The sequence below is a fragment of the Heterodontus francisci genome, chromosome 1 (assembly GCF_036365525.1).
Source record: "Heterodontus francisci isolate sHetFra1 chromosome 1, sHetFra1.hap1, whole genome shotgun sequence".
Taxonomy (NCBI): Eukaryota; Metazoa; Chordata; class Chondrichthyes; order Heterodontiformes; family Heterodontidae; genus Heterodontus; species Heterodontus francisci.
Window position 1 is genome coordinate 7,654,437 of NC_090371.1, and position 25,822 is coordinate 7,680,258.

The 25,822-nt window shown below is 51.8% G+C and overlaps 1 protein-coding gene across 2 annotated transcripts; it reads left to right on the top strand.

Moving 5' to 3' along the window:
* Window positions 1–265: 265 nt before the first annotated feature.
* On the top strand, window positions 266–24,441 carry LOC137367217 (WW domain-binding protein 1-like). 2 transcript variants are annotated; one of them, XM_068028626.1, is made up of 4 exons: window positions 266–460; window positions 14,241–14,313; window positions 20,393–20,554; window positions 21,533–24,441. In XM_068028626.1, the coding sequence occupies exons 1-4, from the start codon at window positions 326–328 to the stop codon at window positions 22,108–22,110; spliced, it is 948 nt and encodes a 315-aa protein (XP_067884727.1). In that variant the 5' UTR covers window positions 266–325; the 3' UTR covers window positions 22,111–24,441. The 2 variants fall into 2 exon arrangements, with proteins under 2 accessions (XP_067884727.1, XP_067884728.1); XM_068028627.1 differs by lacking the exon at window positions 20,393–20,554.
* Window positions 24,442–25,822: the final 1,381 nt, after the last annotated feature.

Here is a 25,822-nt window from a genome sequence, read left to right on the forward strand (position 1 = left end):
CTGATTGGTTAATTTTGCCCTTAGGCGAAGCAAGCTTATTCACTATTGGTTGTTGATCACATCAATCTAATGAACTACATTTCTGATTGGCCGTAAATCCTCCATCCTTTGGGGAATGTGATACTTGATTGGTTAATTTCCCCGTCAGTCACAGGTGATGTGCCGCTCAACTGGTTCATGTGACCTGGATGACGGAATGCTGCGAGGTGAGTGGCTGAGCCGCCTGTCTGTCAGCCGAAATGGGCGGGGTTTGGCCTGGCGGTCCCGCCTCTCTGCTCAGGGACTGTAATGGCGGACAGCAGCGGCTGCGGGCGGCGCTGAGGCGATGGACGGCGGGCGGACTGAATCGGCGGGGCCGCGGTTGCGGCCGGAATCCCAGCGAGGCCCTGGGCTCCCACCGCACAACCTGATCGCGGCTGACAGGGTCCCGGGTCCACGGGCAGCTCCGTACACCCAGCAGGTAGAGCCGGATGGGCCGGGCAACAGTCACTCGGGGGTGGGGCGGTGAGTTTTAATGGTGCGCAACATTTAATTCAATGGCAGCATCCTCGCTTTAAGATGCATTAATATTGTTGATCACAGCTCACATACATTCCTGAATAGTAATTAACAAGAGGAGGCTCCACAAATATCCCCATCCTCAATGATGGGGGAGCCCAGCACATCAGTGTGAAAGATAAGGCTGAAGTTGATGATCCATCTCGGCCTCCTCCTGCAGTCCCCAGCATCACAGATGCCAGACTTCAGCCAATTTAATTCACTCCGCGTGATATCAAGTAGTGACTGAAGGCACTGGATACTACAAAGGCTATGGGCCCTGACAATATTCCGGCAATAGTACTGAAGACCTGTGCTCCAGAACTTGCCGCGCCCCTGGCCAAGCGGTTCCAGTACAGCTACAACACTGGCATCTACCCAGCAATGTGGAAAATTGCCCAGGTATGTCCTGTACACAAAATGCAGGACAAATCCAAACCGGCCAATTACCGCCCATCAGCCTACTCTCAATGATCAGTAAAGTGATGGAAGGTGTCATCAACAGTGCCATCAAACGGCACTTGCTTAGCAATAACCTGCTCAGTGACGCTCAGTTTGGGTTCCGCCAGGACCACTCAGCTCCTGACCTCATTACAGCCTGGGTTCAAACATGGACAAAAAAGCTGAACTCAAGAGGTGAGGTGAGAGTGACTGCCTTTGACATCAAGGCAGCATTTGACCGAGTGTGGCATCAAGGAGCCCGAGCAAAACTGGAATGGGAGTCAATGGGAATTAGGGAGAAAACTCCCTGCTGGTTAGAGTCTAACCTAGCTCAAAGGAAGATGGTTGTAGTTGTTGGAGGTCAATCATTTCAGTCCCAGAACATCACTGCAGGAGTTCCTCAGGGTCGTGTCCCAGGCCCAACCATCTTCAGCTGCTTCATCAGTGACCTTTCCACTATCAAAAGGTCAGAAGTGGGGATATTTGGTGATGATTATACGATGTTCAGTGCCATTTGAAACTGCTCAGATATGAAGTAGTCCATGTCCATATGCAGCAAGACCAGGACAACATCCAGGCTTTGGCTGATAAGTGGCAAGTAATATTCACACCACACAAGTGCCAGGCAATGACCATCTCCAATAAGAGAATCTAACCATCTCTCCTTGACGTTTAACGGCAGTACTGTTGCTTAATCCCCCACTATCAACATGCTGGAAGTTACCATTCGATCAGCCACATACATACTGTGGCTACAAGAGCGGGTCAGAGACTGAATTCTGCGGTGAGTAATTCACCTTCTGACTCCCCAAAGTCTGTCCACGATCTGCAAGGCACAAGTCAGGAGTGTGATGGAATACTCTCCATTTGCCTGGATGGGTGCAGCTCCAACAACACTCAAGAAGCTCAACACCATCCAGGGCAAAGCATCCTGCTTGATTGGTACCCCATCTACAAACATTCACTCCCTCCACCACCGACGCACAGTGGCAGCGTGTGTACCATCTACAAGATGCACTGCAGCAACTCACCAAGCCTCCTTCGAAACCCGTGACCCCTTCCACTTATAAGGACAAGGGCAGCAGACGCATTGTGATACCACAGAATCGTTACAGCACAGAAGGAGGCCATTCGAATGAGAAATTCACCGAGTGCCACTCACCCACCTTCTCCCCATAACCCTGCACATTCTTCCTTTTCAGAAAACTGTTTAATAAACCGTTTAATTCCCTCTTGAATGCCTCAATGGAACGTGCCTCCACCACTTTCTCAGGCAGTGCATTCCAGATCCTAACCACTCGCTGCCTGAAGAAGTTTTTCTTCATGTAGCTTTTGCTTCTTTTGCTAATTACTTTAAATCTGTGCCTTCTCATTCTCAATCCTTTTAAGTGTTGGAACAGTTTTTCCCTGTATACGCCATCCAGACCCCTCATGATTTTGAATACCTCTATCAAATCTTCTCTCAGCCCTTTCCTCCAAGGAAAACAGTCCCAACTTCTCCAGTCTGTCTTCATACCTGAATTTCCTCATCCCTGGAATCATTCTCGTGAATCTTTTCTGTACTCTCTCCAATAACTTCACATATTTCCTAAAGTGTGGTGCCCAGAACTGGACGCAGTGCTCCAGCTGAGGCCAAACTAGTGTCTTATACAAGTTTAACATAACCTCCTCACTCTGTACTCTATGCCCCAATAATAAAGCGCAGGATACTGTGTGTTTTATTAACTGCTCTCTCACCTGCCACCTTCAATGACTTATGCACATACACACCTAGGTCCCTCTGCTCTTGCACCCCCCTTTAGAATTGTGCGCTTTGTTATATTGTGTCTCCATGTTCTTCTGACAAAAATGCATCACTTCACATTTCTCCACATTGAACTTCACCTGCCAACCAGTTCCGCCAACTTGTCCATGTCCTTCTGAAGTTCTACACTAACCTCCTCACAGTTCTCAATTGTTCCAAGTTTTGTATCATCTACAAACTTTGTAATTATGCCCTGTACACCAAGGTCTAGGTCATTAATATATATCAGGAAAAGCAAGGGTCCCAACAGTGATTTGGAAAAGTTGAGTGAGTGGACTATTGCATGGCAGATGCAGTATAATGTGGATAAATGTGAGGTTATCCACTTTGGTAGCAAAAACAGGAAGGCAGATTATTATCTGAAAGGCTATAAACTGAGAGAGGGGAATATGCAGCAAGACCTGGATATTCTCATACACAGGTCGCTGCAGGTAAGCATACAGGTGCAACAGGTGGTAAAAAAGGCCAATAGTATGTTGGCCTTCATAGCGAGAGGATTCGAGTACAGGAGCAGGGATGTCTTGCTGCAATTATACAGGACCTTGGTGAGGCCACACCTGGAATATTATGTGCAGTTTTGGTCTCCTTATCTGAGGAAGGATGTTCTTGCTATAGAGGGAGTGCAGCGAAGGTTTACCAGACTGATTCCTGGGATGGCGGGACTGACGTATGAGGAGAGATTGAGTCGGTTAGGATTATATTCGCTGGAGTTCAGAAGAGTGAGGGGGGAATCTCATAGAAACCTATAAAATTCTAACAGGACTTGACAGGGTAGATGCAGGAAGGATGTTCCCGATGGTGGGGGAGTCCAGAACCAGGGGTCATAGTCTAAGGATACGGGGTAAACCTTTCAGGACTGAGAGGAGGAGAAATGTCTTCACCCAGGGAGTGATGCGTCTGTGGAATTCACTACTACAGAAAGCAGTTGAGGCCAAAACATTGTATGTTTTCAAGAAGGAGTTAGATATAGCTCTTGGGTCTAAAGGGATCAAAGGGTATGGGGTGAAAGCGGGAACAGGTTACTGAGTGGGATGATCAGCCACGAAGGGCCGAGTGGCCTACTCCTGCTCCTATTTTCTATGTTTCTATGTATACTTGGATTTTCAGAAGGCTTTTGATAAAGTCCCCCACAGGAGGTTGGCTTGCAAAGTCAAATCACATGGGATAGGAGGTAATATACTAGCACGGATTAAGGATTGTTAACAGGCAGAAAACAGAGAGTAGGAATAAACCGGTCATTCTCATGTTGGCAGGCTGTGACTAGTGAGGTACCGCAGGGATCAGTGCTTGGGCCCCAGCTGTTCACAATATATATCAATGATTTGGATGTGGGGACCAAATGTAATATTTCCAAGTTAGTGGAAGATGCAAAACTAGATGGGAATGCGTGTTGTGAGGAACATGCAAAGCAGCTTCAAGGGGATTTGGGCAGACTTAGTGAGTGGGTAAGAACATGGCAGATGGAATATAATGTGGAAAAATGTGAGGTTATCCACTTTGGTAGGAGGAATACATGTGCAGTGTATTTCTTAAATGGTAAGAGATTAGAAAGTGTAGATGTACAAAGGGACCTGGGTCTCCTTGTCAATACGTCACTGAAAGCTAACATAGAGTCATAGAGAGATGTAGCACTGAAACAGGCCCTTCGGCCCATCGAGTCTGTGCCTACCAACAACCACCCATTTATGCTAATCCTACATTAATCCCATATTCCCTACCAAATCCCCACCATTCTCCTACCACCTACCTACACTAGGGGCAATTTACAATGGCCAATTTACCTATCAACCTGCAAGTCTTTGGCTGTGGGAGGAAACCGGAGCAACCGGCGGAAACCCACGCGGTCACAGGGAGAACTTTCAAACTCCGCACAGGCAGTACCCAGAACCGAACGCGGGTCGCTGGAGCTGTGAGGCTGCGGTGTTAACCACTGTGCCGCCACATGCATGTGCAGAAAGCAATTAGGAAGGCTAATGGTATGTTAGCCTTTATCGCAAGAGGATTTGAGTACAGGAGTAGTGAAGTCTTGCTTCAATTGTATGGAACCTTGGTTAGACCGCACCTGGAGTGCTGTGTGCAGTTTTGGTCTCCTTACCTTAGGAAGGATATTATTGCCATAGAGGGAGTGCAACGAAGGTTCACCAGACTTTTTCCCAGGATGGCAGGACTGTCCTAGACAAGTGCGACTGGGGAAACTAGAGTTTCGAAGAATGAGAGGTGATCTCATTGAAACCTACAGAATACTTAAAGGGATAGACAGGGTCGATGCAGGTAAAATGCTTCCCCTGGTTGGGGAGTCTAGAACCAGGGAACGCAATTTCAAAATAAGGGGGAAGCCACTTAGGACAGAGATGAGAAATGTCTTTACTCAGAGGGTTGTGAATCTTTGGCATTCTCTACCCAGAGGGCTGTGAAAGCTCAGTCATTCAGCATGTTTAACGCAGAGATTGACAGATTTCTAAATACCAATGACATAAAGGGATAGTGGGAAAAGGGCATTAAAGTAAATGATCAGCCATGATTGTATTGAATGCCGGAGTGGGCTTGATGGGCTGAATGGCCTACTCATGTTCCTATTCCCAGTTTATATTTGGAGACATAAAATTGTAACCCATTATAACTGCTCTATAATTCTTGCATGTCTCTCTAATTTCCTTGCAAATTTGTTCCTCTTTATCCTTTCCACCAGTTAGTGGCCTATAGACGACTACAAGCACTTTTTTGTTCCTTAGCTCCAGCCAAATAGATTCTGTCCTTGATCCCTCTGGGACATCCTCTCTCTCCTGCACCGCAATGCTCTCAATCAATACTGCCACTCTTCCCTCTTTCCCTTTTCTGTCTTTCCTGAACACCTCGTATCCAGGAATATTTAACACCCAGTCCTGCCCTCCTTTGAGCCAGGTCTCTGTTATAGCCACAAGATCATATTTCCACCTGGCAATCTGTGCCTGTACCTCATCAATCTTATTAACCACACTCCGTGTATTCACATATATGCACATTATCCCTGATTTAGACTTTATTACTTTCTTCCTTACTGTGACCCCCACCTAATAACTTACAATTCCCTACTCCAGTGCTATCTATCTCTCCCAGTATTCTGTGTACCTTGGTATTCCTCTCTGATATTTGCTCCTGGTTCCCACACCCCTGCCAAGTTAGTTTTAACTCTTCCCCAATAGCACTAGCAAATAGCCCCGCAAGGAACTTTGTCCCAGCTCTATTCAGGTGCAACGCATCCGGCCTGTACAGGGCCCACCTTCTCAAGAACTGGTCTCAGAATCCCAGGAATCTAAATCCCTCCCTCCTGCAACATCTTTCCAGCCACGCATTCATCCTGCGCTATCTTCCTATTTCTATACTCACTTGTGCATGGTACTGGGAGTAAACCGGAGATTACTACTTTTGAGGTCCTGCTTGCTAATTTCTTACCTATCTCACTATCTTTCTGCAGAACCACATCCCTCTTCCTACCTATGTCGTTGGTACTAGGACTGCTCACCCTCCCGCTCGGTGCTGTGCAGCCGTTCAGTGATATCCTTGACGCTGGCACCAGGAGGCAACACACCATCCTGGATTCGGCTCTGCAGCCACAGAAACGACTCTGTTCCCCCGACTATCGAATCACCAATCGCTATCGTCTTCCAGTATTCTTTGTGCCCCTTTGTGAAGCTGAACTAGCCATGGTGCCATGGCCTTGGTTCTGGCTGCACTCTCCAGATGAACTGTCACTTTCCTCAGTATTCAGAACTGAATACCCCCACCTCCCAGGTTACAGAGCGAGATGTACTCGGGATTCCTGCACTACCTGCCTGTTTCTTCTTGACTGTCTGGCGGTCACGCATTCCCTCTCTTCCTGCATACTCTTAAGTGGTGGGGTGACCACATCTATAAACGTGCTATCCACGAAGCTGTCATCCTCATGAGTAGGCCACAGTGACACCAGCTGCTGCTCAAGTTCTGAAACCTGGAGCTCGAGCTGCTGCAACTGACAAAGCTTCCTGTGCTTATCCAGGACACAAGAAGTGTCCTGGAATTCCCACATAGCACAGGATGTGCACTGCAGAGGTTGGAGCAGCGCTGCCATTCCTCTATCTGTTACTTGTTAATCTTGCTGCTGCTAATAAACCTTACTACTGCTAAGAAACCTTTACCATACAAATAAATCTTACTACTAGTAATAAACCTTATTAATACTGATAAACCCCACATATACCTTATGCACCTTACTTAGTAGTTACAAACCTTACTTTGAATAAAAAGATAGGAGTCACCAGTTAATTCCCTAGTTTAGATAAGATAAATAGGAAATACTCACCAGCCAGTCACCTATCTGCTTCCATGTGATGCTGCAACTTGATTTTTCTTTCCAAATGTGGGCTCTGAACCTACAGACTGACAGCGGCTGTGGATAGACCCGCTCAGCTCTTGCTGTTTCCCGCCACTCTCAGTGAAGTCTCGCTTTCTCCCCTGGGCTCTTTATGCCCCGCTCCATGCTCTGTTTCCCGCCACTCTCAGTAAACTCTCGCTCTCTCTCTCTCTCCCCTGGGCTCTTTATTCGCTGCTTCGCGCTCTGTTTCCCACCACTCTCAGTGAACGCTCGCTCTCTCCCCTGGGCTCTTTATGCCCTGCTCCATGCTCTGTTTCCCACTACACTCTGAAGTCTTGCTGTCTCTTCTGGGCTTTTTATGCCCTGCTACGCGCTCTGTTTCCCACTGCTCTCAGTAAACTCTCGTTCTCTCTCTTGGGCTCTTTATGCCCTGCTCAGCTCCCGCTGTTCTCTGCCGCTCTCAGTGAACTCTCGCTTTACCACCTGCAAGTTCCCCTCCAAGTCACACACCATCCTGACTTGGAAATATATTGCCGTTCTTTCACTGTCACTGGATCAAAATTCTGGAACTCCCTTCCTAACAACACTGTGGCTGTACCTGCACCAGATGGACTGCAGCAGTTTAAGAAGGCAGCTCACCACCACCTTCTCATGGGTATTAGGGATGGGCAAGGCTGGCCTTGTCAGTGACGCCCACATCCCATGAAAGTTATTGAAGTCCCCCTCCCAGATTACATTCTGAGCCCTTACTGCCCTCAGTGCCTCAACCAAGTGGTGCTGAAGATGGAGGAGTACTGATTCTTCAGCTGAGGGAGGGTGGTAGATGGTAATCAGCAGGGGGTTTCTTTGCCAATGTTTGGCCTGATGCCATAACACGGCATGGGGTCCGGATTCAATGGAAGGCAATTTCCTGGGCAGGGTGTGCCTTTGTCGTTGCTGGTGCCTAGGTCGATGCTGGACAGTCCGTCATTTTTATCCTTATTTTTGTTTTACACAGTTAAGAGTCAACCATATTGCTGTGGGTCTGGAGTCATATAGACCAGAGCAGATAAGGACAGCAGATTTCCTTCCCTAAGGGACATTAGTGAATCACGGTTATCATTATTGATATTGTATTTTTATTCAGATTTATTTAATTAACTGAATTTAAATTCTCCAGCTGCCATTGTGGGATTTGAACTCATGTCTCTGGATAATTTGTTTGGATATGAGTCCAGTAGCATAACCACTATGCTACCGCACCCATAAACATACAAAAAGTAAAAGGATAGCTAAAGGAAGGGTGGGACCAGTTAGGAACAAAAAAGGAAAGCTCGTGGAGGTAGAGGTTATGACTGAGGTACTGAATGTATACTTGGCATCTGTCTTCACAAAAGAGGAGGATAAAATTGTTGCAGTAGAGATTTTAATAGGATAAGATAAAAAAGGAGACCTATGGTGTTCATGTACACAAATCTTTAAAGGTGATATAGCAAGTTGATAAGGTGGTTAAAAAGCAAATGGGTGATTTGGCATTATAAATAGAGACATAGAATATAAAAGCAGAGAGATCATTAGTTACTGGTTAGGTCTTAGCTGGAGTATTGTGGACAGTTCTGTACACCACGCTCACAAGATGTAAGGACCTTAGAAAGGATGTTTACCAGGACGTTACCAGGATTGAGGGACTTCAGTTATGAGGAGAAGTTGGGAATGTTCTCCTTGTAACAGAAAAAAATGAGAGATCTAATATATTCAAGATGATATGTGATTTTGATAGAGAAAAGCAGTTCCATCTGCCAAGTGGATCAATAACCAGAGATTATAGATTTAAAATCATTGGCACAAGTTCTAGAGGGGAGATGAGAAGAAATGTTTTCACTCAGAGTTGTTGGGATCTGGAATGCACTACCTGAAAAGGTGGTGGAAGCTTAATTTTAAATTTAAAAGGGAATTGAACAGGTATTTGAGGATGAGGAACTTGCAGTGTTGCAGACAAAAAACAGGGATGTGGGATCAAGCACGACTGTGCTTTAAAACAGCCAACAGAGAGACAATGGGCCAAATAGCCTCCTTTTGTGCTCTCAGTTACAATAATTCTGTGAAGTAGGTTGGCATCACTCAAAGATAACAAGTCACTTGCTCCACATGGGATGCGTTCTTGGCTGCTGAGTAAAGCTGGGATGGAGAAGCTCTGACTTCTCTTCAATCCTGCTTGGATATGGGAGTGGTGCCAGAGGACTGGAGAATTGTAAATGTTACAGCCATGTTCAAAAAACGGGGAAAGGGATAAACATGGTAACTGCAGGCCAAGCTGTCTTGTCAGTGGTGGGAAATCTACTAGAGACCATTGTGGAGGAAAACACACATTTTCACTTGGAGAAGCATGGGTTAGTATGAAAGAGCCATCCTAGAATAGCTAAAGGCAGATTGAGTCTGATTAACTTGATTGAGTAATTTGAAGTAACAGAGAGGGCTGATGAAGGCCATGAAACTTCAAATGTACATTTGATAAAGTACTGCATAACAGATGTATTTGGAATATAGAAGCCAATGGTATTAAAGGGACAGTGATAACTTGGGTATGAAATTGGCCAAGGGATAGGAGGCAGAAAGTAGCGGTGAACAGATTTTTTTTTCCTAACTGGAGAGGAGTATACAGTGGGCACAAGGGTCGGTGTTGGGACCATTACTTTCAAACATAAATGACCTGGACTTGAGTATAGGGAGTACAATTTCAAAGTTTGCGGATTATACAAAGCTTGGTCAATAGTGTGTAGGATGGTAGCAGCCATCAGCAGGACATAGACAGACAGATGGCACATTCAATTTAACGTGGATCTGTGACGTGGTGCACTTTGGGCGAAACAAAATGAAGGCAGTGTAATTGAAATAATACCATTTTGAGGGGGTGCAAGGATCGTGATGGTGCATATTCTCAAATCTTTGAAGGTGGCAGGGCAAGTTAATCGGGCAGTTAAGAAAGTATATGGGATATTTAGCTTTGTAAATGGGAACATTGAAAGACAAAAACAAGGTAAGTCATGCTAAAATTTTATTTAGCTGATTCGGCCTCAGCTGAAGTGTTGTGTCTGATTCTGGGTGCCACATTTCAGGAAGGATGCCGAGACCCTGGAGAGGGTACCTGAAAAGTTGGTGGAATCAGATTCGATTGGAATTATTAAAACTCAGTAGGACATGTATTTGAAGAGGGCTTACAGGGTTATGGGGGAAAACTTGGGGTGTGGAACGAAGCTGGACAGCTCTTTCAAAGACACAGCACAGGCATAATTGGCTGAATGGCCTTCTATGCTGTATTTTTCTATAGAGAGAAACCTTTTTCATTGGTGAGGGAGTCTGGGACATAACCTTAAATCAGAGGTAGGTTATTCAGGAGGGAAGGTAGAAAATACTTCTTCATGCAAAGGGTCATACAAGTGTGGAACTCTCCCAAAAAGCAGTAGATGCTGGGGGCTCAATTAATGATTTTAAATCTGACATTGTTAGATTTTTGCTAGCCAAGGGTAAGCATATTAAGATGCAGATTAGCCAGAGATCCGGTATCTGGATATTTCAATGAAGGCGGAACAGGCTCAATGGGCTGAATGGCCTCTTCCTGTTCTTATGCTCCTGAATTGAGCTCCACAGACCAAAGGTGCTGAGTTTGCAGTTAGCTGAGATTTTAGCAAGATATTTTGGGGGGCTTCAGTTAGCTTGAGCACCCCTTGGTCGAGAGGCACTGGCAATCAGCCAGAGATCCGGTATCTGGTCAAGACTTGTAATTCTACCACGCCTTTCACAACCTCAAGACACCCCAGATGAAGTACATTTGAAGTTTAGTCACTGTTGTAATGTCGGAAACATTGCCAATTTGCAAAAATCAAGATCCCACAAACAGTAATATGATAATGACAGGATAATCTGTTTGAGTGATGTTGGTTTGAGGGATAAATAATGTACTGGGACATTATTCTGAAGAGCAGGGGAGTTGTCCCTGGTGTACTGGGACATTATTCTGAAGAGCGGCGCAGTGGTTAGCACCGCAGCCTCACAGCTCCAGCGACCCGGGTTCAATTCTGGGTACTGCCTGTGTGGAGTTTGCAAGTTCTCCCTGTGTCTGCGTGGGTTTCCTCCGGGTGCTCCGGTTTCCTCCCATATGCCAAAGGCTTGCAGATTGATAGGTAAATTGGCCATTAGCAATTGCCCCTAGTGTAGGTAGGTGGTAGGGAAATATAGGGGCAGGTGGGGATGTGGTAGGAATATGGGATTAGTATAAATGGGTGGTTGATGGTCAGCACAGACTCTGTGGGCCGAAGGGCCTGTTGCAGTGCTGTATCTCTAAACTAAACTAAACTACACCAGGGACAACTCACCTGCTCTTCTGAATAATGTCCCAGTACACCATGGACAATTCCCCTGCTCTTCAGAGTAATGTCCCAGTACACCAGGGACAACTCCCCTGCTCTTCAGAATAATGTCCCAGTACACCATGGACAATTCCCCTGCTCTTCAGAATAATGTCCCAGTACACCAGGGACAACTCCCCTGCTCTTCAGAATAATGTCCCAGTACACCAGGGACAACTCCCCTGCTCTTCAGAATAATGTCCCAGTACACCAGGGACAACTCCCCTGCTCTTCAGAATAATGTCCCAGTACACCATGGACAATTCCCCTGCTCTTCAGAGTAATGTCCCAGTACACCAGGGACAACTCCCCTGCTCTTCAGAATAATGTCCCAGTACACCATGGACAATTCCCCTGCTCTTCAGAATAATGTCCCAGTACACCAGGGACAACTCCCCTGCTCTTCAGAATAATGTCCCAGTACACCATGGACAATTCCCCTGCTCTTCAGAATAATGTCCCAGTACACCAGGGACAACTCCCCTGCTCTTCTGAATAATGTCCCAGTACACCAGGGACAACTCCCCTGCTCTTCAGAATAATGTCCCAGTACACCAGGGACAATTCCCCTGCTCTTCAGAATAATGTCCCAGTACACCAGGGACAACTCCCCTGCTCTTCAGAATAATGTCCCAGTACACCAGGGACAACTCCCCTGCTCTTCAGAATAATGTCCCAGTACACCATGGACAATTCCCCTGCTCTTCAGAGTAATGTCCCAGTACACCAGGGACAACTCCCCTGCTCTTCAGAATAATGTCCCAGTACACCAGGGACAATTCCCCTGCTCTTCAGAATAATGTCCCAGTACACCAGGGACAACTCCCCTGCTCTTCAGAATAATGTCCCAGTACACCAGGGACAACTCCCCTGCTCTTCAGAATAATGTCCCAGTACACCATGGACAATTCCCCTGCTCTTCAGAATAATGTCCCAGTACACCAGGGACAACTCCCCTGCTCTTCAGAATAATGTCCCAGTACACCATGGACAATTCCCCTGCTCTTCAGAATAATGTCCCAGTACACCAGGGACAACTCCCCTGCTCTTCTGAATAATGTCCCAGTACACCAGGGACAACTCCCCTGCTCTTCAGAATAATGTCCCAGTACACCATGGACAATTCCCCTGCTCTTCAGAATAATGTCCCAGTACACCAGGGACAACTCCCCTGCTCTTCAGAATAATGTCCCAGTACACCATGGACAACTCCCCTGCTCTTCAGAATAATGTCCCAGTACACCAGGGACAACTCCCCTGCTCTTCAGAATAATGTCCCAGTACACCAGGGACAACTCCCCTGCTCTTCAGAATAATGTCCCAGTACACCAGGGACAACTCCCCTGCTCTTCAGAATAATGTCCCAGTACACCAGGGACAACTCCCCTGCTCTTCAGAATAATGTCCCAGTACACCATGGACAACTCCCCTGCTCTTCAGAATAATGTCCCAGTACACCAGGGACAACTCCCCTGCTCTTCAGAATAATGTCCCAGTACACCAGGGACAATTCCCCTGCTCTTCAGAATAATGTCCCAGTACACCAGGGACAATTCCCCTGCTCTTCAGAATAATGTCCCAGTACACCAGGGACAACTCCCCTGCTCTTCAGAATAATGTCCCAGTACACCAGGGACAACTCCCCTGCTCTTCAGAATAATGTCCCAGTACACCATGGACAATTCCCCTGCTCTTCAGAATAATGTCCCAGTACACCAGGGACAACTCCCCTGCTCTTCAGAATAATGTCCCAGTACACCATGGACAATTCCCCTGCTCTTCAGAATAATGTCCCAGTACACCAGGGACAACTCCCCTGCTCTTCTGAATAATGTCCCAGTACACCATGGACAACTCCCCTGCTCTTCAGAATAATGTCCCAGTACACCAGGGACAACTCCCCTGCTCTTCAGAATAATGTCCCAGTACACCAGGGACAACTCCCCTGCTCTTCAGAATAATGTCCCAGTACACCAGGGACAACTCCCCTGCTCTTCAGAATAATGTCCCAGTACACCAGGGACAACTCCCCTGCTCTTCAGAATAATGTCCCAGTACACCATGGACAACTCCCCTGCTCTTCAGAATAATGTCCCAGTACACCAGGGACAACTCCCCTGCTCTTCAGAATAATGTCCCAGTACACCAGGGACAACTCCCCTGCTCTTCAGAATAATGTCCCAGTACACCAGGGACAACTCCCCTGCTCTTCAGAATAATGCCATGGAGTCTTTATATCCACCTGAGAGGGCACAGCACTCCCTCAGTACTACACTGGAATGTCAGCCTGGAATAGGATCTGAACCCACGACCACTTGGCTCTAAGGTAAGAGTGCTGCACAGCGAGCCATGTTGAGAAATGTCTGTCTGCCCATTGGACAGGTCAGTTTGGTACTGTTCCCATGGTCAAATAGCCTGCAGTGCTGCCTAGGTTCACAAGAAGTGTTGCCAAGGATAGGATACTAGAGGAGTAGCAGGACCCGACGGAGCTCAGGGAGGGACTGGATCTTTCTCAGTGTCTACACACAGGGAGCGGAGAGGTCCTGACCGCAGCGAGGGGACAACACCGAGGCTGGAGGAGCTGACCCCATTGTGGAGGTGTGAGCAGGGTCTAGATCCCCAGGTACTGTAGCTTTGTTTTGTCAGTCAGTGTCTCCCGGTGTGTTTCCATGTTGGGGCAGTGTTACGGGGATTTGGAGTGCTCTACGAGTGATTATGTTCTTCTCTTTCTCTTTGAATATAGGTGGGGGCATCGTGCCCTGGGATCAGTAACTGCGGGGAGACTGGCTGCTGCACCTACTTTTACGAGCTGTGGTGTGAGTAAACGAGCTGTGCCTGGTATTACTGACAATATCAGTGAATCAGGCGAGGGTTATATCAGGGAAACACAGTGTAAGGAGTGTTGAGACGCTGCGGCAGTACAGGGAGAATGCGCAGTGATGCAGTGAGGGGGGGGGAGCGGGGAGGCACGGTGATATAGTGAGGGGGGCGAGGAGGCACGGTGATGCAGTGAGGGGTGCAGAGGCACGGTGATACAGTGAGGGATGTAGAGGCACTGTGATGCAGTGAGGGGGGGCGTGGAGGCACGGTGATGCAGTGAGGGGGGGTGTGGGGGCACGGTGATGCAGTGAGGGGGGCGTGGAGGCACGGTGATGCAGTGAGGGGGGGGGCGTGGAGGCACGGTGGTGCAGTGAGGGGGGCGTGGAGGCACGGTGATGCAGTGAGGGGGGGTGTGGGGGCACGGTGATGCAGTGAGGGGGGCGAGGAGGCACGGTGATGCAGTGAGGGGTGTAGAGGCACGGTAATGCAGTGAGGGGGGGTGTGGAGGCACGGTGATGCAGTGGGGGGGGCGATGAGGCACGGTGATGCAGTGAGGGGTGTGGAGGCATGGTGATGCAGTGAGGGGAGCGTGGAGGCACGGTGATGCAGTGAGGGGGGGTGTAGAGGCACGGTGATGCAGTGGGGGGGGCGATGAGGCACGGTGATGCAGTGAGGGGGGCGAGGAGGCACGGTGATGCAGTGAGGGGGGCGAGGAGGCACGGTGATGCAGTGAGGGGTGTAGAGGCACGGTGATGCAGTGAGGGGGGCGAGGAGGCACGGTGATGCAGTGAGGGGGGGTGTAGAGGCACGGTGATGCAGTGAGGGGGGGTGTAGAGGCACGGTGATGCAGTGATGGGGGGCGAGGAGGCACGGTGATGCAGTGAGGGGGGGCGAGGAGGCACGGTGATGCAGTGAGGGGGGGCGAGGAGGCACGGTGATGCAGTGAGGGGGGCGAGGAGGCACGGTGATGCAGTGAGGGGGGCGAGGAGGCACGGTGATGCAGTGAGGGGGGGGGCGAGGAGGCACGGTGATGCCGTGAGGGGGGGTGTGGAGGCACGGTGATGCAGTGATGGGGGGTGTGGAGGCACGGTGATGCAGTGAGGGGGGTGTGGAGGCACGGTGATGCAGTTAGGGGGGATGTGGAAGCATGGTGATGCAGTGAGGGGGGCGAGGAGGCACGGTGATGCAGTGAGGGGGGGCGAGGAGGCACGGTGATGCAGTGGGGGGGGCGATGAGGCACGGTGATGCAGTGAGGGGTGTAGAGGCACGGTGATGCAGTGAGGGGGGCGAGGAGGCACGGTGATGCAGTGAGGGGGGCGAGGAGGCACGGTGATGCAGTGAGGGGGGGTGTAGAGGCACGGTGATGCAGTGAGGGGGGGTGTAGAGGCACGGTGATGCAGTGATGGGGGGCGAGGAGGCACGGTGATGCAGTGAGGGGGGGCGAGGAGGCACTGTGATGCAGTGAGGGGGGGGCGAGGAGGCACGGTGATGCAGTGAGGGGGGGTGTGGAGGCACGGTGATGCAGTGAGGGGGGCGAGGAGGCACGGTGATGCAGTGAGGGGGGGGGCGAGGAGGCACGGTGATGCCGTGAGGGGGGGTGTGGAGGCACGGTGATGCAGTGATGGGGGGTGTGGAGGCACGGTGATGCAGTGAGGGGGGGTGTGGAGGCACGGTGATGCAGTGAGGGGGGGTGTGGAGGCACGGTGATGCAGTGATGGGGGGTGTGGAGGCACGGTGATGCAGTGAGGGGGGGTGTGGAGGCACGGTGATGCAGTGAGGGGGGGTGTGGAGGCACGGTGATGCAGTGAGGGGGGGGGCGAGGAGGCACGGTGATGCCGTGAGGGGGGGTGTGGAGGCACGGTGATGCAGTGATGGGGGGTGTGGAGGCACGGTGATGCAGTGAGGGGTGTAGAGGCACGGTGATGCAGTGAGGGGTGTGGAGGCACGGTGATGCAGTGAGGGGGGCGAGGAGGCACGGTGATGCAGTGAGGGGGGGGGCGAGGAGGCACGGTGATGCAGTTAGGGGGGATGTGGAAGCATGGTGATGCAGTGAGGGGTGTAGAGGCACGGTGATGCAGTGAGGGGTGTGGAGGCACAGTGATGCAGTGAGGTGGGTGAGGAGGCACGGTGATGCAGTGAGGGGTGTGGAGGCACGGTGATGCAGTGAGGGGGGCGAGGAGGCACGGTGATGCAGTGAGGGGGGCGAGGAGGCACAGTGATGCAGTGAGGGGGGGCTTGGAGGCACGGTGATGCAGTGAGGGGGGCGAGGAGGCACAGTGATGCAGTGAGGGGGGGCGTGGAGGCACGGTGATGCAGTGAGGGGTGTGGAGGCACGGTGATGCAGTGAGGGGGGCGAGGAGGCACGGTGATGCAGTGAGGGGGGGCGAGGAGGCACGGTGATGCAGTGAGGGGGGGTGTGGAGGCACGGTGATGCAGTGAGGGGGGCGAGGAGGCACGGTGATGCAGTGAGGGGGGCGAGGAGGCACGGTGATGCAGTGAGGGGGGCGAGGAGGCACGGTGATGCAGTGAGGGGGGGCGAGGAGGCACGGTGATGCAGTGAGGGGGGCGAGGAGGCACGGTGATGCAGTGAGGGGGGGCGAGGAGGCACGGTGATGCAGTGAGGGGGGGGCGAGGAGGCACGGTGATGCAGTGAGGGGGGCGAGGAGGCACGGTGATGCAGTGAGGGGGGGCGAGGAGGCACGGTGATGCAGTGAGGGGGGGCGAGAAGGCACGGTGATGCAGTGAGGGGGGGTGTGGAGGCACGGTGATGCAGTGAGGGGGGGTGTGGAGGCACGGTGATGCAGTGAGGGGGGTGTGGAGGCACGGTGATGCAGTGAGGGGGGGTGTGGAGGCACGGTGATGCAGTGAGGGGGGGTGTGGAGGCACGGTGATGCAGTGAGGGGTGTGGAGGCACGGTGATGCAGTGAGGGGTGTGGAGGCACGGTGATGCAGTGAGGGGGGCGAGGAGGCACGGTGATGCAGTGAGGGGGGCGAGGAGGCACGGTGATGCAGTGAGGGGGGCGAGGAGGCACAGTGATGCAGTGAGGGGGGGCTTGGAGGCACGGTGATGCAGTGAGGGGGGCGAGGAGGCACGGTGATGCAGTGAGGGGGGGCGAGGAGGCACGGTGATGCACTGAGGGGGGGCTTGGAGGCACGGTGATGCAGTGAGGGGGGGTGTGGAGGCACGGTGATGCAGTGAGGGGGGGTGTGGAGGCACGGTGATGCAGTGAGGGGGGCGAGGAGGCACGGTGATGCAGTGAGGGGGGCGAGGAGGCACGGTGATGCAGTGAGGGGGGCGAGGAGGCACGGTGATGCAGTGAGGGGGGGCGAGGAGGCACGGTGATGCAGTGAGGGGGGGCGAGAAGGCACGGTGATGCAGTGAGGGGGGGTGTGGAGGCACGGTGATGCACTGAGGGGGGGCGAGGAGGCACGGTGATGCAGTGAGGGGGGCGAGGAGGCACGGTGATGCAGTGAGGGGGGGCGAGGAGGCACGGTGATGCAGTGAGGGGGGCGAGGAGGCACGGTGATGCAGTGAGGGGGGCGAGGAGGCACGGTGATGCAGTGAGGGGGGCGAGGAGGCACGGTGATGCAGTGAGGGGGGGCGAGGAGGCACGGTGATGCAGTGAGGGGGGGCGAGAAGGCACGGTGATGCAGTGAGGGGGGGGTGTGGGGGCACGGTGATGCAGTGAGGGGGGATGTAGAGGCACGGTGATGCAGTGAGGGGGGCGAGGAGGCACGGTGATGCAGTGAGGGGGGGGTGTGGGGGCACGGTGATGCAGTGAGGGGGGGTGTGGAGGCACGGTGATGCAGTGAGGGGGGGTGTGGGGGCACGGTGATGCAGTGAGGGGGGCGAGGAGGCACGGTGATGCAGTGAGGGGGGCGAGGAGGCACGGTGATGCAGTGAGGGGGGATGTAGAGGCACGGTGATGCAGTGAGGGGGGCGAGGAGGCACAGTGATGCAGTGAGGGGGGGTGTGGGGGCACGGTGATGCAGTGAGGGGGGGGTGTGGGGGCACGGTGATGCAGTGAGGGGGGGTGTGGGGGCACGGTGATGCAGTGAGGGGTGTGGAGGCACGGTGATGCAGTGAGGGGGGGTGTGGGGGCACGGTGATGCAGTGAGGGGGGGTGTGGGGGCACGGTGATGCAGTGAGGGGGGGTGTGGGGGCACGGTGATGCAGTGAGGGGGGGTGTGGGGGCACGGTGATGCAGTGAGGGGTGTGGAGGCACGGTGATGCAGTGAGGGGGGGTGTGGGGGCACGGTGATGCAGTGAGGGGGGGGTGTGGGGGCACGGTGATGCAGTGAGGGGTGTGGAGGCACGGTGATGCAGTGAGGGGGGGTGTGGAGGCACGGTGATGCAGTAAGGGGGGGGTGTGGGGGCACGGTGATGCAGTGAGGGGGGGTGTGGGGGCACGGTGATGCAGTGAGGGGGGGGTGTGGGGGCACGGTGATGCAGTGAGGGGGGGGTGTGGGGGCACGGTGATGCAGTGAGGGGGGGTGTGGGGGCACGGTGATGCAGTGAGGGGGGGTGTGGAAGCACGGTGATGCAGTGAGGGGGGGTGTGGGGGCACGGTGATGCAGTGAGGGGTGTGGAGGCTCGGTGATGCAGTGAGGGGGGGTGTGGGGGCACGGTGATGCAGTGAGGGGGGGTGTGGGGGCACGGTGATGCAGTGAGGGGGTGGTGTGGGGGCACGGTGATGCAGTGAGGGGGGGTGTGGGGGCACGGTGATGCAGTGAGGGGGGGTGTGGGGGCACGGTGATGCAGTGAGGGGGGGTGTGGGGGCACGGTGATGCAGTGAGGGGTGTGGAGGCACGGTGATGCAGTGAGGGGGGGTGTGGGGGCACGGTGATGCAGTGAGGGGGGGGTGTGGGGGCACGGTGATGCAGTGAGGGGTGTGGAGGCACGGTGATGCAGTGAGGGGGGGTGTGGAGGCACGGTGATGCAGTGAGGGGGGGTGTGGGGGCACGGTGATGCAGTGAGGGGTGTGGAGGCACGGTGATGCAGTGAGGGGGGGTGTGGAGGCACGGTGATGCAGTGAGGGGGGGTGTGGAGGCACGGTGATGTAGTGAGGGGGGGCGAGGAGGCACGGTGATGCAGTGAGGGGGGGCGAGGAGGCACGGTGATGCACTGAGGGGGGGCGAGGAGGCACGGTGATGCAGTGGGGGGGGGTGTGGGGGCACGGTGATGCAGTGAGGGGGGGTGTGGAGGCACGGTGATGTAGTGAGGGGGGGCGAGGAGGCACGGTGATGCAGTGAGGGGGGCGAGGAGGCACGGTGATGTAGTGAGGGGGGGCGAGGAGGCACGGTGATGCAGTGAGGGGGGCGAGGAGGCACGGTGATGCAGTGAGGGGGGCGAGGAGGCACGGTGATGTAGTGAGGGGGGGCGAGGAGGCACGGTGATGCAGTGAGGGGGGCGAGGAGGCACGGTGATGTAGTGAGGGGGGGCGAGGAGGCACGGTGATGCAGTGAGGGGGGCGAGGAGGCACGGTGATGCAGTGAGGGGGGCGAGGAGGCACGGTGATGCAGTGAGGGGGGGCGAGGAGGCACGGTGATGCAGTGAGGGGGGGCGAGGAGGCACGGTGATGCAGTGAGGGGGGCGAGGAGGCACGGTGATGTAGTGAGGGGGGGCGAGGAGGCACGGTGATGCAGTGAGGGGGGCGAGGAGGCACGGTGATGCAGTGAGGGGGGGCGAGGAGGCACGGTGATGCAGTGAGGCGGGGGCGAGGAGGCACGGTGAGGATTGGAGGCACGGCAATGTGGTGGGGGAGGGGGAACAGCGATGCAGTCCGGTGGGTGGAGGTGGGGTGGTGTGCTCTGCGGTGGGTGGGTCTGTCTGTCTCTCTGCAAGGGGAGTTCGTGTCGCACTATCGGGGAGGGGGGGAATGTCGTGCTCTGTGAGGGGAGGTGGTGTCGCTCTCTGGTGGGGGTGGAATGTCGCTCTCTGTGGGGCAGGGGTGTCGCTCTCTACGAGGGGAGGGGCTGTGGGTCTGTGCGGGGGTGGGGTGTCCTCTCTTGGTACGGGGAGTGGAGGTGCGGGGGGGGTCCATCTGCTGACTGATCTGTCATCTCCCCTCACAGGGTTCTGGCTCCTGTCGAGTCTCCTCATCCTCTTCTGCTGCTGTTGTGTTTATCGCCATCGCAGGGCGAAACTCCGCATCCAACAGCAGCAGCGCCAGCAGGAAATCAACCTCATCGCTTACCATGGAGCCTGTAACTACCCTGGCTCACCCCTCAACCAGAGTGAGTACAGACTGTCTGAACCCCCCAGCTCCCTCCACCCTGCCCCATCTTCCCCCTCAACTCGCGTGAGGGCCTGCTGCCCGAAGCCCTTGGCCCACGTGATGTAGGAACAGCATTCGGCCATTCAGCCCATCGAGCCAGCCCCCGCCATTCAGTACGATCATGGCTGATCATCCACTTCAATGCCTTTTTCCCACACTATCCCTGTATCCCTTCATTTCATTTGTATTTAGAAATCTGTCAATCTCTGTTTAGTTTAGTTTAGAGATACAGCACTGAAACAGGCCCTTCGGCCCACCGAGTCTGTGCCGACCATCAACCACCCATTTATACTAATCCTACACTAATCCCATATTTCTACCACATCCCCACCTGTCCCTATATTTCCCTACCTACACTAGGGGCAATATATAATGGCCAATTTACCTATCAACCTGCAAGTCTTTGGATGTGGGAGGAAACCGGAGCACCCGGAGGAAACAGGGAGAACTTGCAAACTCCACACAGGCAGTACCCGGAATTGAACCCGGGTCGCTGGAGCTGTGAGGCTGCGGTGCTAACCACTGCGCCGCCCTGCTTTAAACATACTCAATGACTGAGCTTCCACAGCCCTCTGGGGTAGAGAATTCCAAAGATTCACAACCCTCTGAGTGCCCGCTGTCCGAGCCCCCTTCCCCTCCGACCACTGACTCCAGTTTGTGTAGTGAGTTATTATGATCTGGAATGCACTGGTTGGAAGGGCAGTGGAAATAGATTGAAGGGTAACACAAGCAGGAATGAGATGAAGGGGAGAAATTTGCAGAGCTGTGGGGAAAAAGGCAGGGAAGTGGCACTAATTGGACTGCTCTTTCACAGAGCCAGCACAGGCATGATGGGCTGAATGGTCTATGTCTACCTAAGGGATATGTGCTAAAGTGACGAGCTGTAATTTAATGCCTAACTGGTGCCTGTCTCATATGGTTTTATATCTGTTCTTAGGGCTCCTGGCTTCTTTCAAGCTTCCTGCATATGAGGAGGTGTCTGCCCAGCCCAGCACTCCTCCCCCATCCTACACTTCAGTCCAATGCCAAGGGGTGAGGAGTGAGCTGACACCTTCACTCAGCTTTAATAACTGTAGCAGCTGTTCCTGCAGCTCCAGCTCTCCCAGCAGCACCTCTGTGTCTGACACCAGTGATCCCAGCACATCCAGCAACCTCAGCCCACCAAGTGACCCTGAGCTAGGACCCCCACTCTCTAGCTTGGATCACACCGCTGAAGATGTCAGTGTTGCCATATCGCGAGAGGCTCCGTCCTGCTCTGACAGTGAGCAGAGGCAGGAGGAGGATGAGACGTGCTTGCGACACCGGCGCCTCACTGGAGACTCTGGGATCGAGGTGTGCCATTGCCTTATTCACGAAGATGACAAAGACTGCACCGAGGAGAGTGGATGCTTTCTGCACGACAGACCGAGCTGTGTGGGAGAGCTGCAGACTACCCTGCTTCAGCCTGCCAATTCCACCAGTCTCTGCTCCTGCCAGCTGACTGAGGAGACCCTGGCTCCCATCTTTCCCATGTGAGGGGAAGACAGAAACATCGGGAAACCTGACAACACTTTAAACAAGAGGCTGGGGCCCTGGGCTGTGGGATCAAGGGGATCATCACACAATCTCTCTCTCACTCCTGCGTTAGATCGAGGTCCTGCAAGAGGACCGGGAATATTACTCCATATTGGAACTGCTTATAACCTATAGCTGTCGCCAACGCTCAACTCCAAAGAAATCATCGAAACCTGGCACACAGTCTCTCACTCTGCCAACTCCTGTCTGAGTCTCTGTCCCTCCTGCCTGAAATCCTCTTGTGCTGCCTGTTTCAGATTAAAGATCACACGTGTTGTGACACTGACCTCTGTCCTCTCCTGCTGCCACGACCTGGATCATTCCCTGGGCTGAGGACTCTTGTTCGAACTCAGTGTGAGATATTCAAGCTCCTGCTGACTGTGTTGGGGGTTTAACTGTGGGGAGCTTGTGCTAACACTCGCTGATAGTGAGTGGAGTGTATGGTGTTGGGGGAATGGGAGGGGAGAGGATCACGCCTTCAGTCTGATTTATCTCCATCATTTGGAAACTTAGATCATGAAGTGAACTGATTTAAATGGAACTGAAGCTTGTGAGATGATTAAGGGAGGAGCTGTTAATGTCTGAACGTAATGGGACTGTCACAGTGAGAAGCAAGGGGTTAAAGATTCTGGTGAAGACTCGGGGTGGAGAGACCTCCCCGGGGTTGTGTATAGGGTGAAAATGTTGCTTGCCCCTGTTATCATCTTTCTGTGCATGCAATTCACTTAGATTTTACTGTAAACTTCTAGTCCCAGGTTTTGTAGCAGGAGGAACATGGTCAGTAATTGGAAGGGCTGCATTCTCTGCTTGTCTGTCATTTTTCCCCCTTTCTCTCTGTCTGAATCAGACTCGAGTGGTAGATATATGCTTTGGTTCATTAGTTGTAAAAGAGCTAAATGAATGGCTGAGGAAAATTCCACTGGGTAGAATTATACCACACAGGAGGAGGCCATTTGGCCTGTCATACCTGTGCTGACTCTTTGGAAGAGCTATCCAGCAACCCACTCCCTGCAAAATACCTTTACACAGTGATTTATTGATCTGAAAGGGCAGTGAAAGCTGATTCAAGAAAACCTTTTTTCCCTTTTGAAAGTTAAATAAATGAAGGAAAAAATTTTTACAGGACTATGGGGAAAGAGGTGAGTGGAATTAATTGGATCGCTCTTTGATAAGAACCAGCACTGTGGGCCTAATGGCCTCCTTCAGTGCTGTATCATGCTATGAAATGCTCTTTTACAATTCTTCAATTCCCTTTCGAAAGTTACTATTGAATCTGTTTCATCTTTCTCTCTATTACATCGCTGATCCCTCTGCTGAGTGAAGAATTTCCAGAGCTGCCAGCCCATTTTCCTCCACCTCGCCTCTTTTCTCTGATATCCTGTTTGCGGCTGACCCTTTCATGCACTTTAATGAGGAATGGGCACACCCTGCAGCCTTGCCAAGGTCACGAGAGTAAAGAAAGACTTGCATTTCTATAGCGCCTTTCATGATCTCAGGTTGTCCAACAGTGCAATACAGTCAATAAAGTACTTTTTCAGTGTAGTCGAAAATGTGGCAGCCAGTTTGAACACAGCAAGATCCCACAAGCAGCACTGCTTTCTGTTTTAATAATGTTTCTGTAATCACTGTAATCTGTTTTAATAATGTTTAAGGGTTAAGTATTAACTCAGACATTAGGGCGAACTCCCCTGCTCTTCCAGTAGCGCCATGGGATCTTCTACATCCACCTGAGGGGACAGAAAGCGCCCGAAGATCTCATCCAAAAGACGGCGCTCCCTCGGTACTACGCTAGAGTGTCAGCCGACATTATGGGTTCAAGAAGCTGGAGTGGGACTTGACCCACGACCTTTTGACGAAGAGTGGTGCATTCACCACAGCTGACAGAGTAAAAGATGGTTAACAGTGTTCAGTGCAGGTTGGTCGGAAGTGGCTCCCTGTGACAGATCTGTGCACACAGTTAATTGTAGTGCAGCCAAAAGATAGCTCTGGTCAAGACATCAGACAGTTAAGCAGGTCCTGAGGGACAATGACATTTCCTCACCAACAAGAGAAATGATGACTGAAGCCTCTCCTGCTTCAGAACACTGCAGGATTGTAAAACACCTTGAACCCAAGATTCTGTGACAGTCACAGAACAAAGGTGCTTCATTTCAGCAAGGGATTCCTCTTGGTAGTGGTTCCTGGAGCTATAAGTACAAGTGTGTAAACTCAGATTATTTTTCTCAAGTCTAAATGATTAAAGGTTGATTTAATTGAGGTGTGTAAGATAATTAAAGGATTTGATTGCCATTTCTAAGGGGCTGAAGCCTTTAGTATGTACTTTGCTGCAGCAGGATGGCTGAGAGGAGGTGAATCATGAAGTGGCCAAGAGCTATACAACAGACCAAGGGAAAGATGGCGTCAGGGCTGAATGTGATATATTCAAGGACCCAGAGAGATGATAGGACATGCCCCAGCTCCTGGAAATAAGGATGCGAGACAAAGCTAATCTGGATAGGTACAACTTGCATTTACAGGTTAATTAAATTAACATCTGCAGTAGGGACTGTTTTAGTTTTTAAAGGATGAATAGAAGTATGCAGCAGGGATTTCAAAAGGGCTGATCATACTCCACAGACATGGTAGATACAGGGAAATGCAGGTTTTTCTTGAGGAAAGCCTTTGACCAGAGATTACAAGGTTAGGGGGTATGGAATTAGAGAGCGGCAACAATCTGGATTAACAAATAGGTTGGACTTCAGATCTGGGGTTATTTCTTTATAAAATAGATGAAGGGATTCAATAGAGTAGACACAAGGAAATAAAAGTAGAGCCAGGCGATTCAGGGGTGAAATCAGGAACTCCTCTTCCCCTCCCCCCAGCCTGTGGATGCTGGGAGTAAATTGGATTTTTCAAGATCGACGGGTTAGTGTTAGATAAAAGGATCAAGGAATATAGAGAAAAGGTTGGTAAAATGAGTTGATGGACAGATCATTCATGATCGAACTGAATGTTGGAACACTGATTTGAATATTGGCCCGAGGGATTGGTGTTGAAATCTGCAGATGACACTGAAATAGGAGGTATAGCTGATTCTTTACAAGACATAAGGGACGTTGATACAATGGTGGAATGGGCTAAGAGGCAGATAGAATTCAATATCAGTAAGTGTGAGCTGATGCATTTTGATGAAAGCAGCAGCAATGACACCGAATGGGATTCAGCTTACAGCTGTGGAGAGTAGAGGAGAAACAGGTTCAGTCATTAAAGACAGCATCTCTGGGTGCTAAGATTGTAAAAACAGCTAATGGAATTCTGGTTTTTATAGCAAGAGGTATAGAATATATAAACAGTAATAAGCCCTCAGAGCACTATACAATACTGGGGATTTACTAAGGTGCTGCCTGGTATGAGGAAATACAAAGAAATGGCATTTCCCAGTTGGAATAATGCAGATTATGGGATAGGTGGATAGAAGCAGACTGTTTCCAATAGTTGAAGGTCTAGAACAAGCTGCCAGAGCTAGACAATTAAATGGAAGAGATTTAGAACTGAGCAGGAGAATCGGTTTCTCTCAGCTGTGGTAGAAACTCAGGCTTCAAGATTAGATTGGAGGGGGGCTTGGGAACAGGTAAATGTGATCAGGATAAATCTCATCATGGATTGGTTGGGCCAAATGACCTGTTCACATGTT

Excerpts from the sequence above, each read along its gene's own strand:
- LOC137367217 (XM_068028626.1), top strand. The coding sequence starts at position 326 with ATGGACGGCGGGCGGACTGAATCGGCGGGGCCGCGGTTGCGGCCGGAA. Across the intron at positions 461-14,240 it reads CAGCTCCGTACACCCAGCAG|GTGGGGGCATCGTGCCCTGG; the intron begins GTAGAGCCGGAT and ends CTTTGAATATAG. Across the intron at positions 20,555-21,532 it reads TGGCTCACCCCTCAACCAGA|GGCTCCTGGCTTCTTTCAAG; the intron begins GTGAGTACAGAC and ends ATCTGTTCTTAG.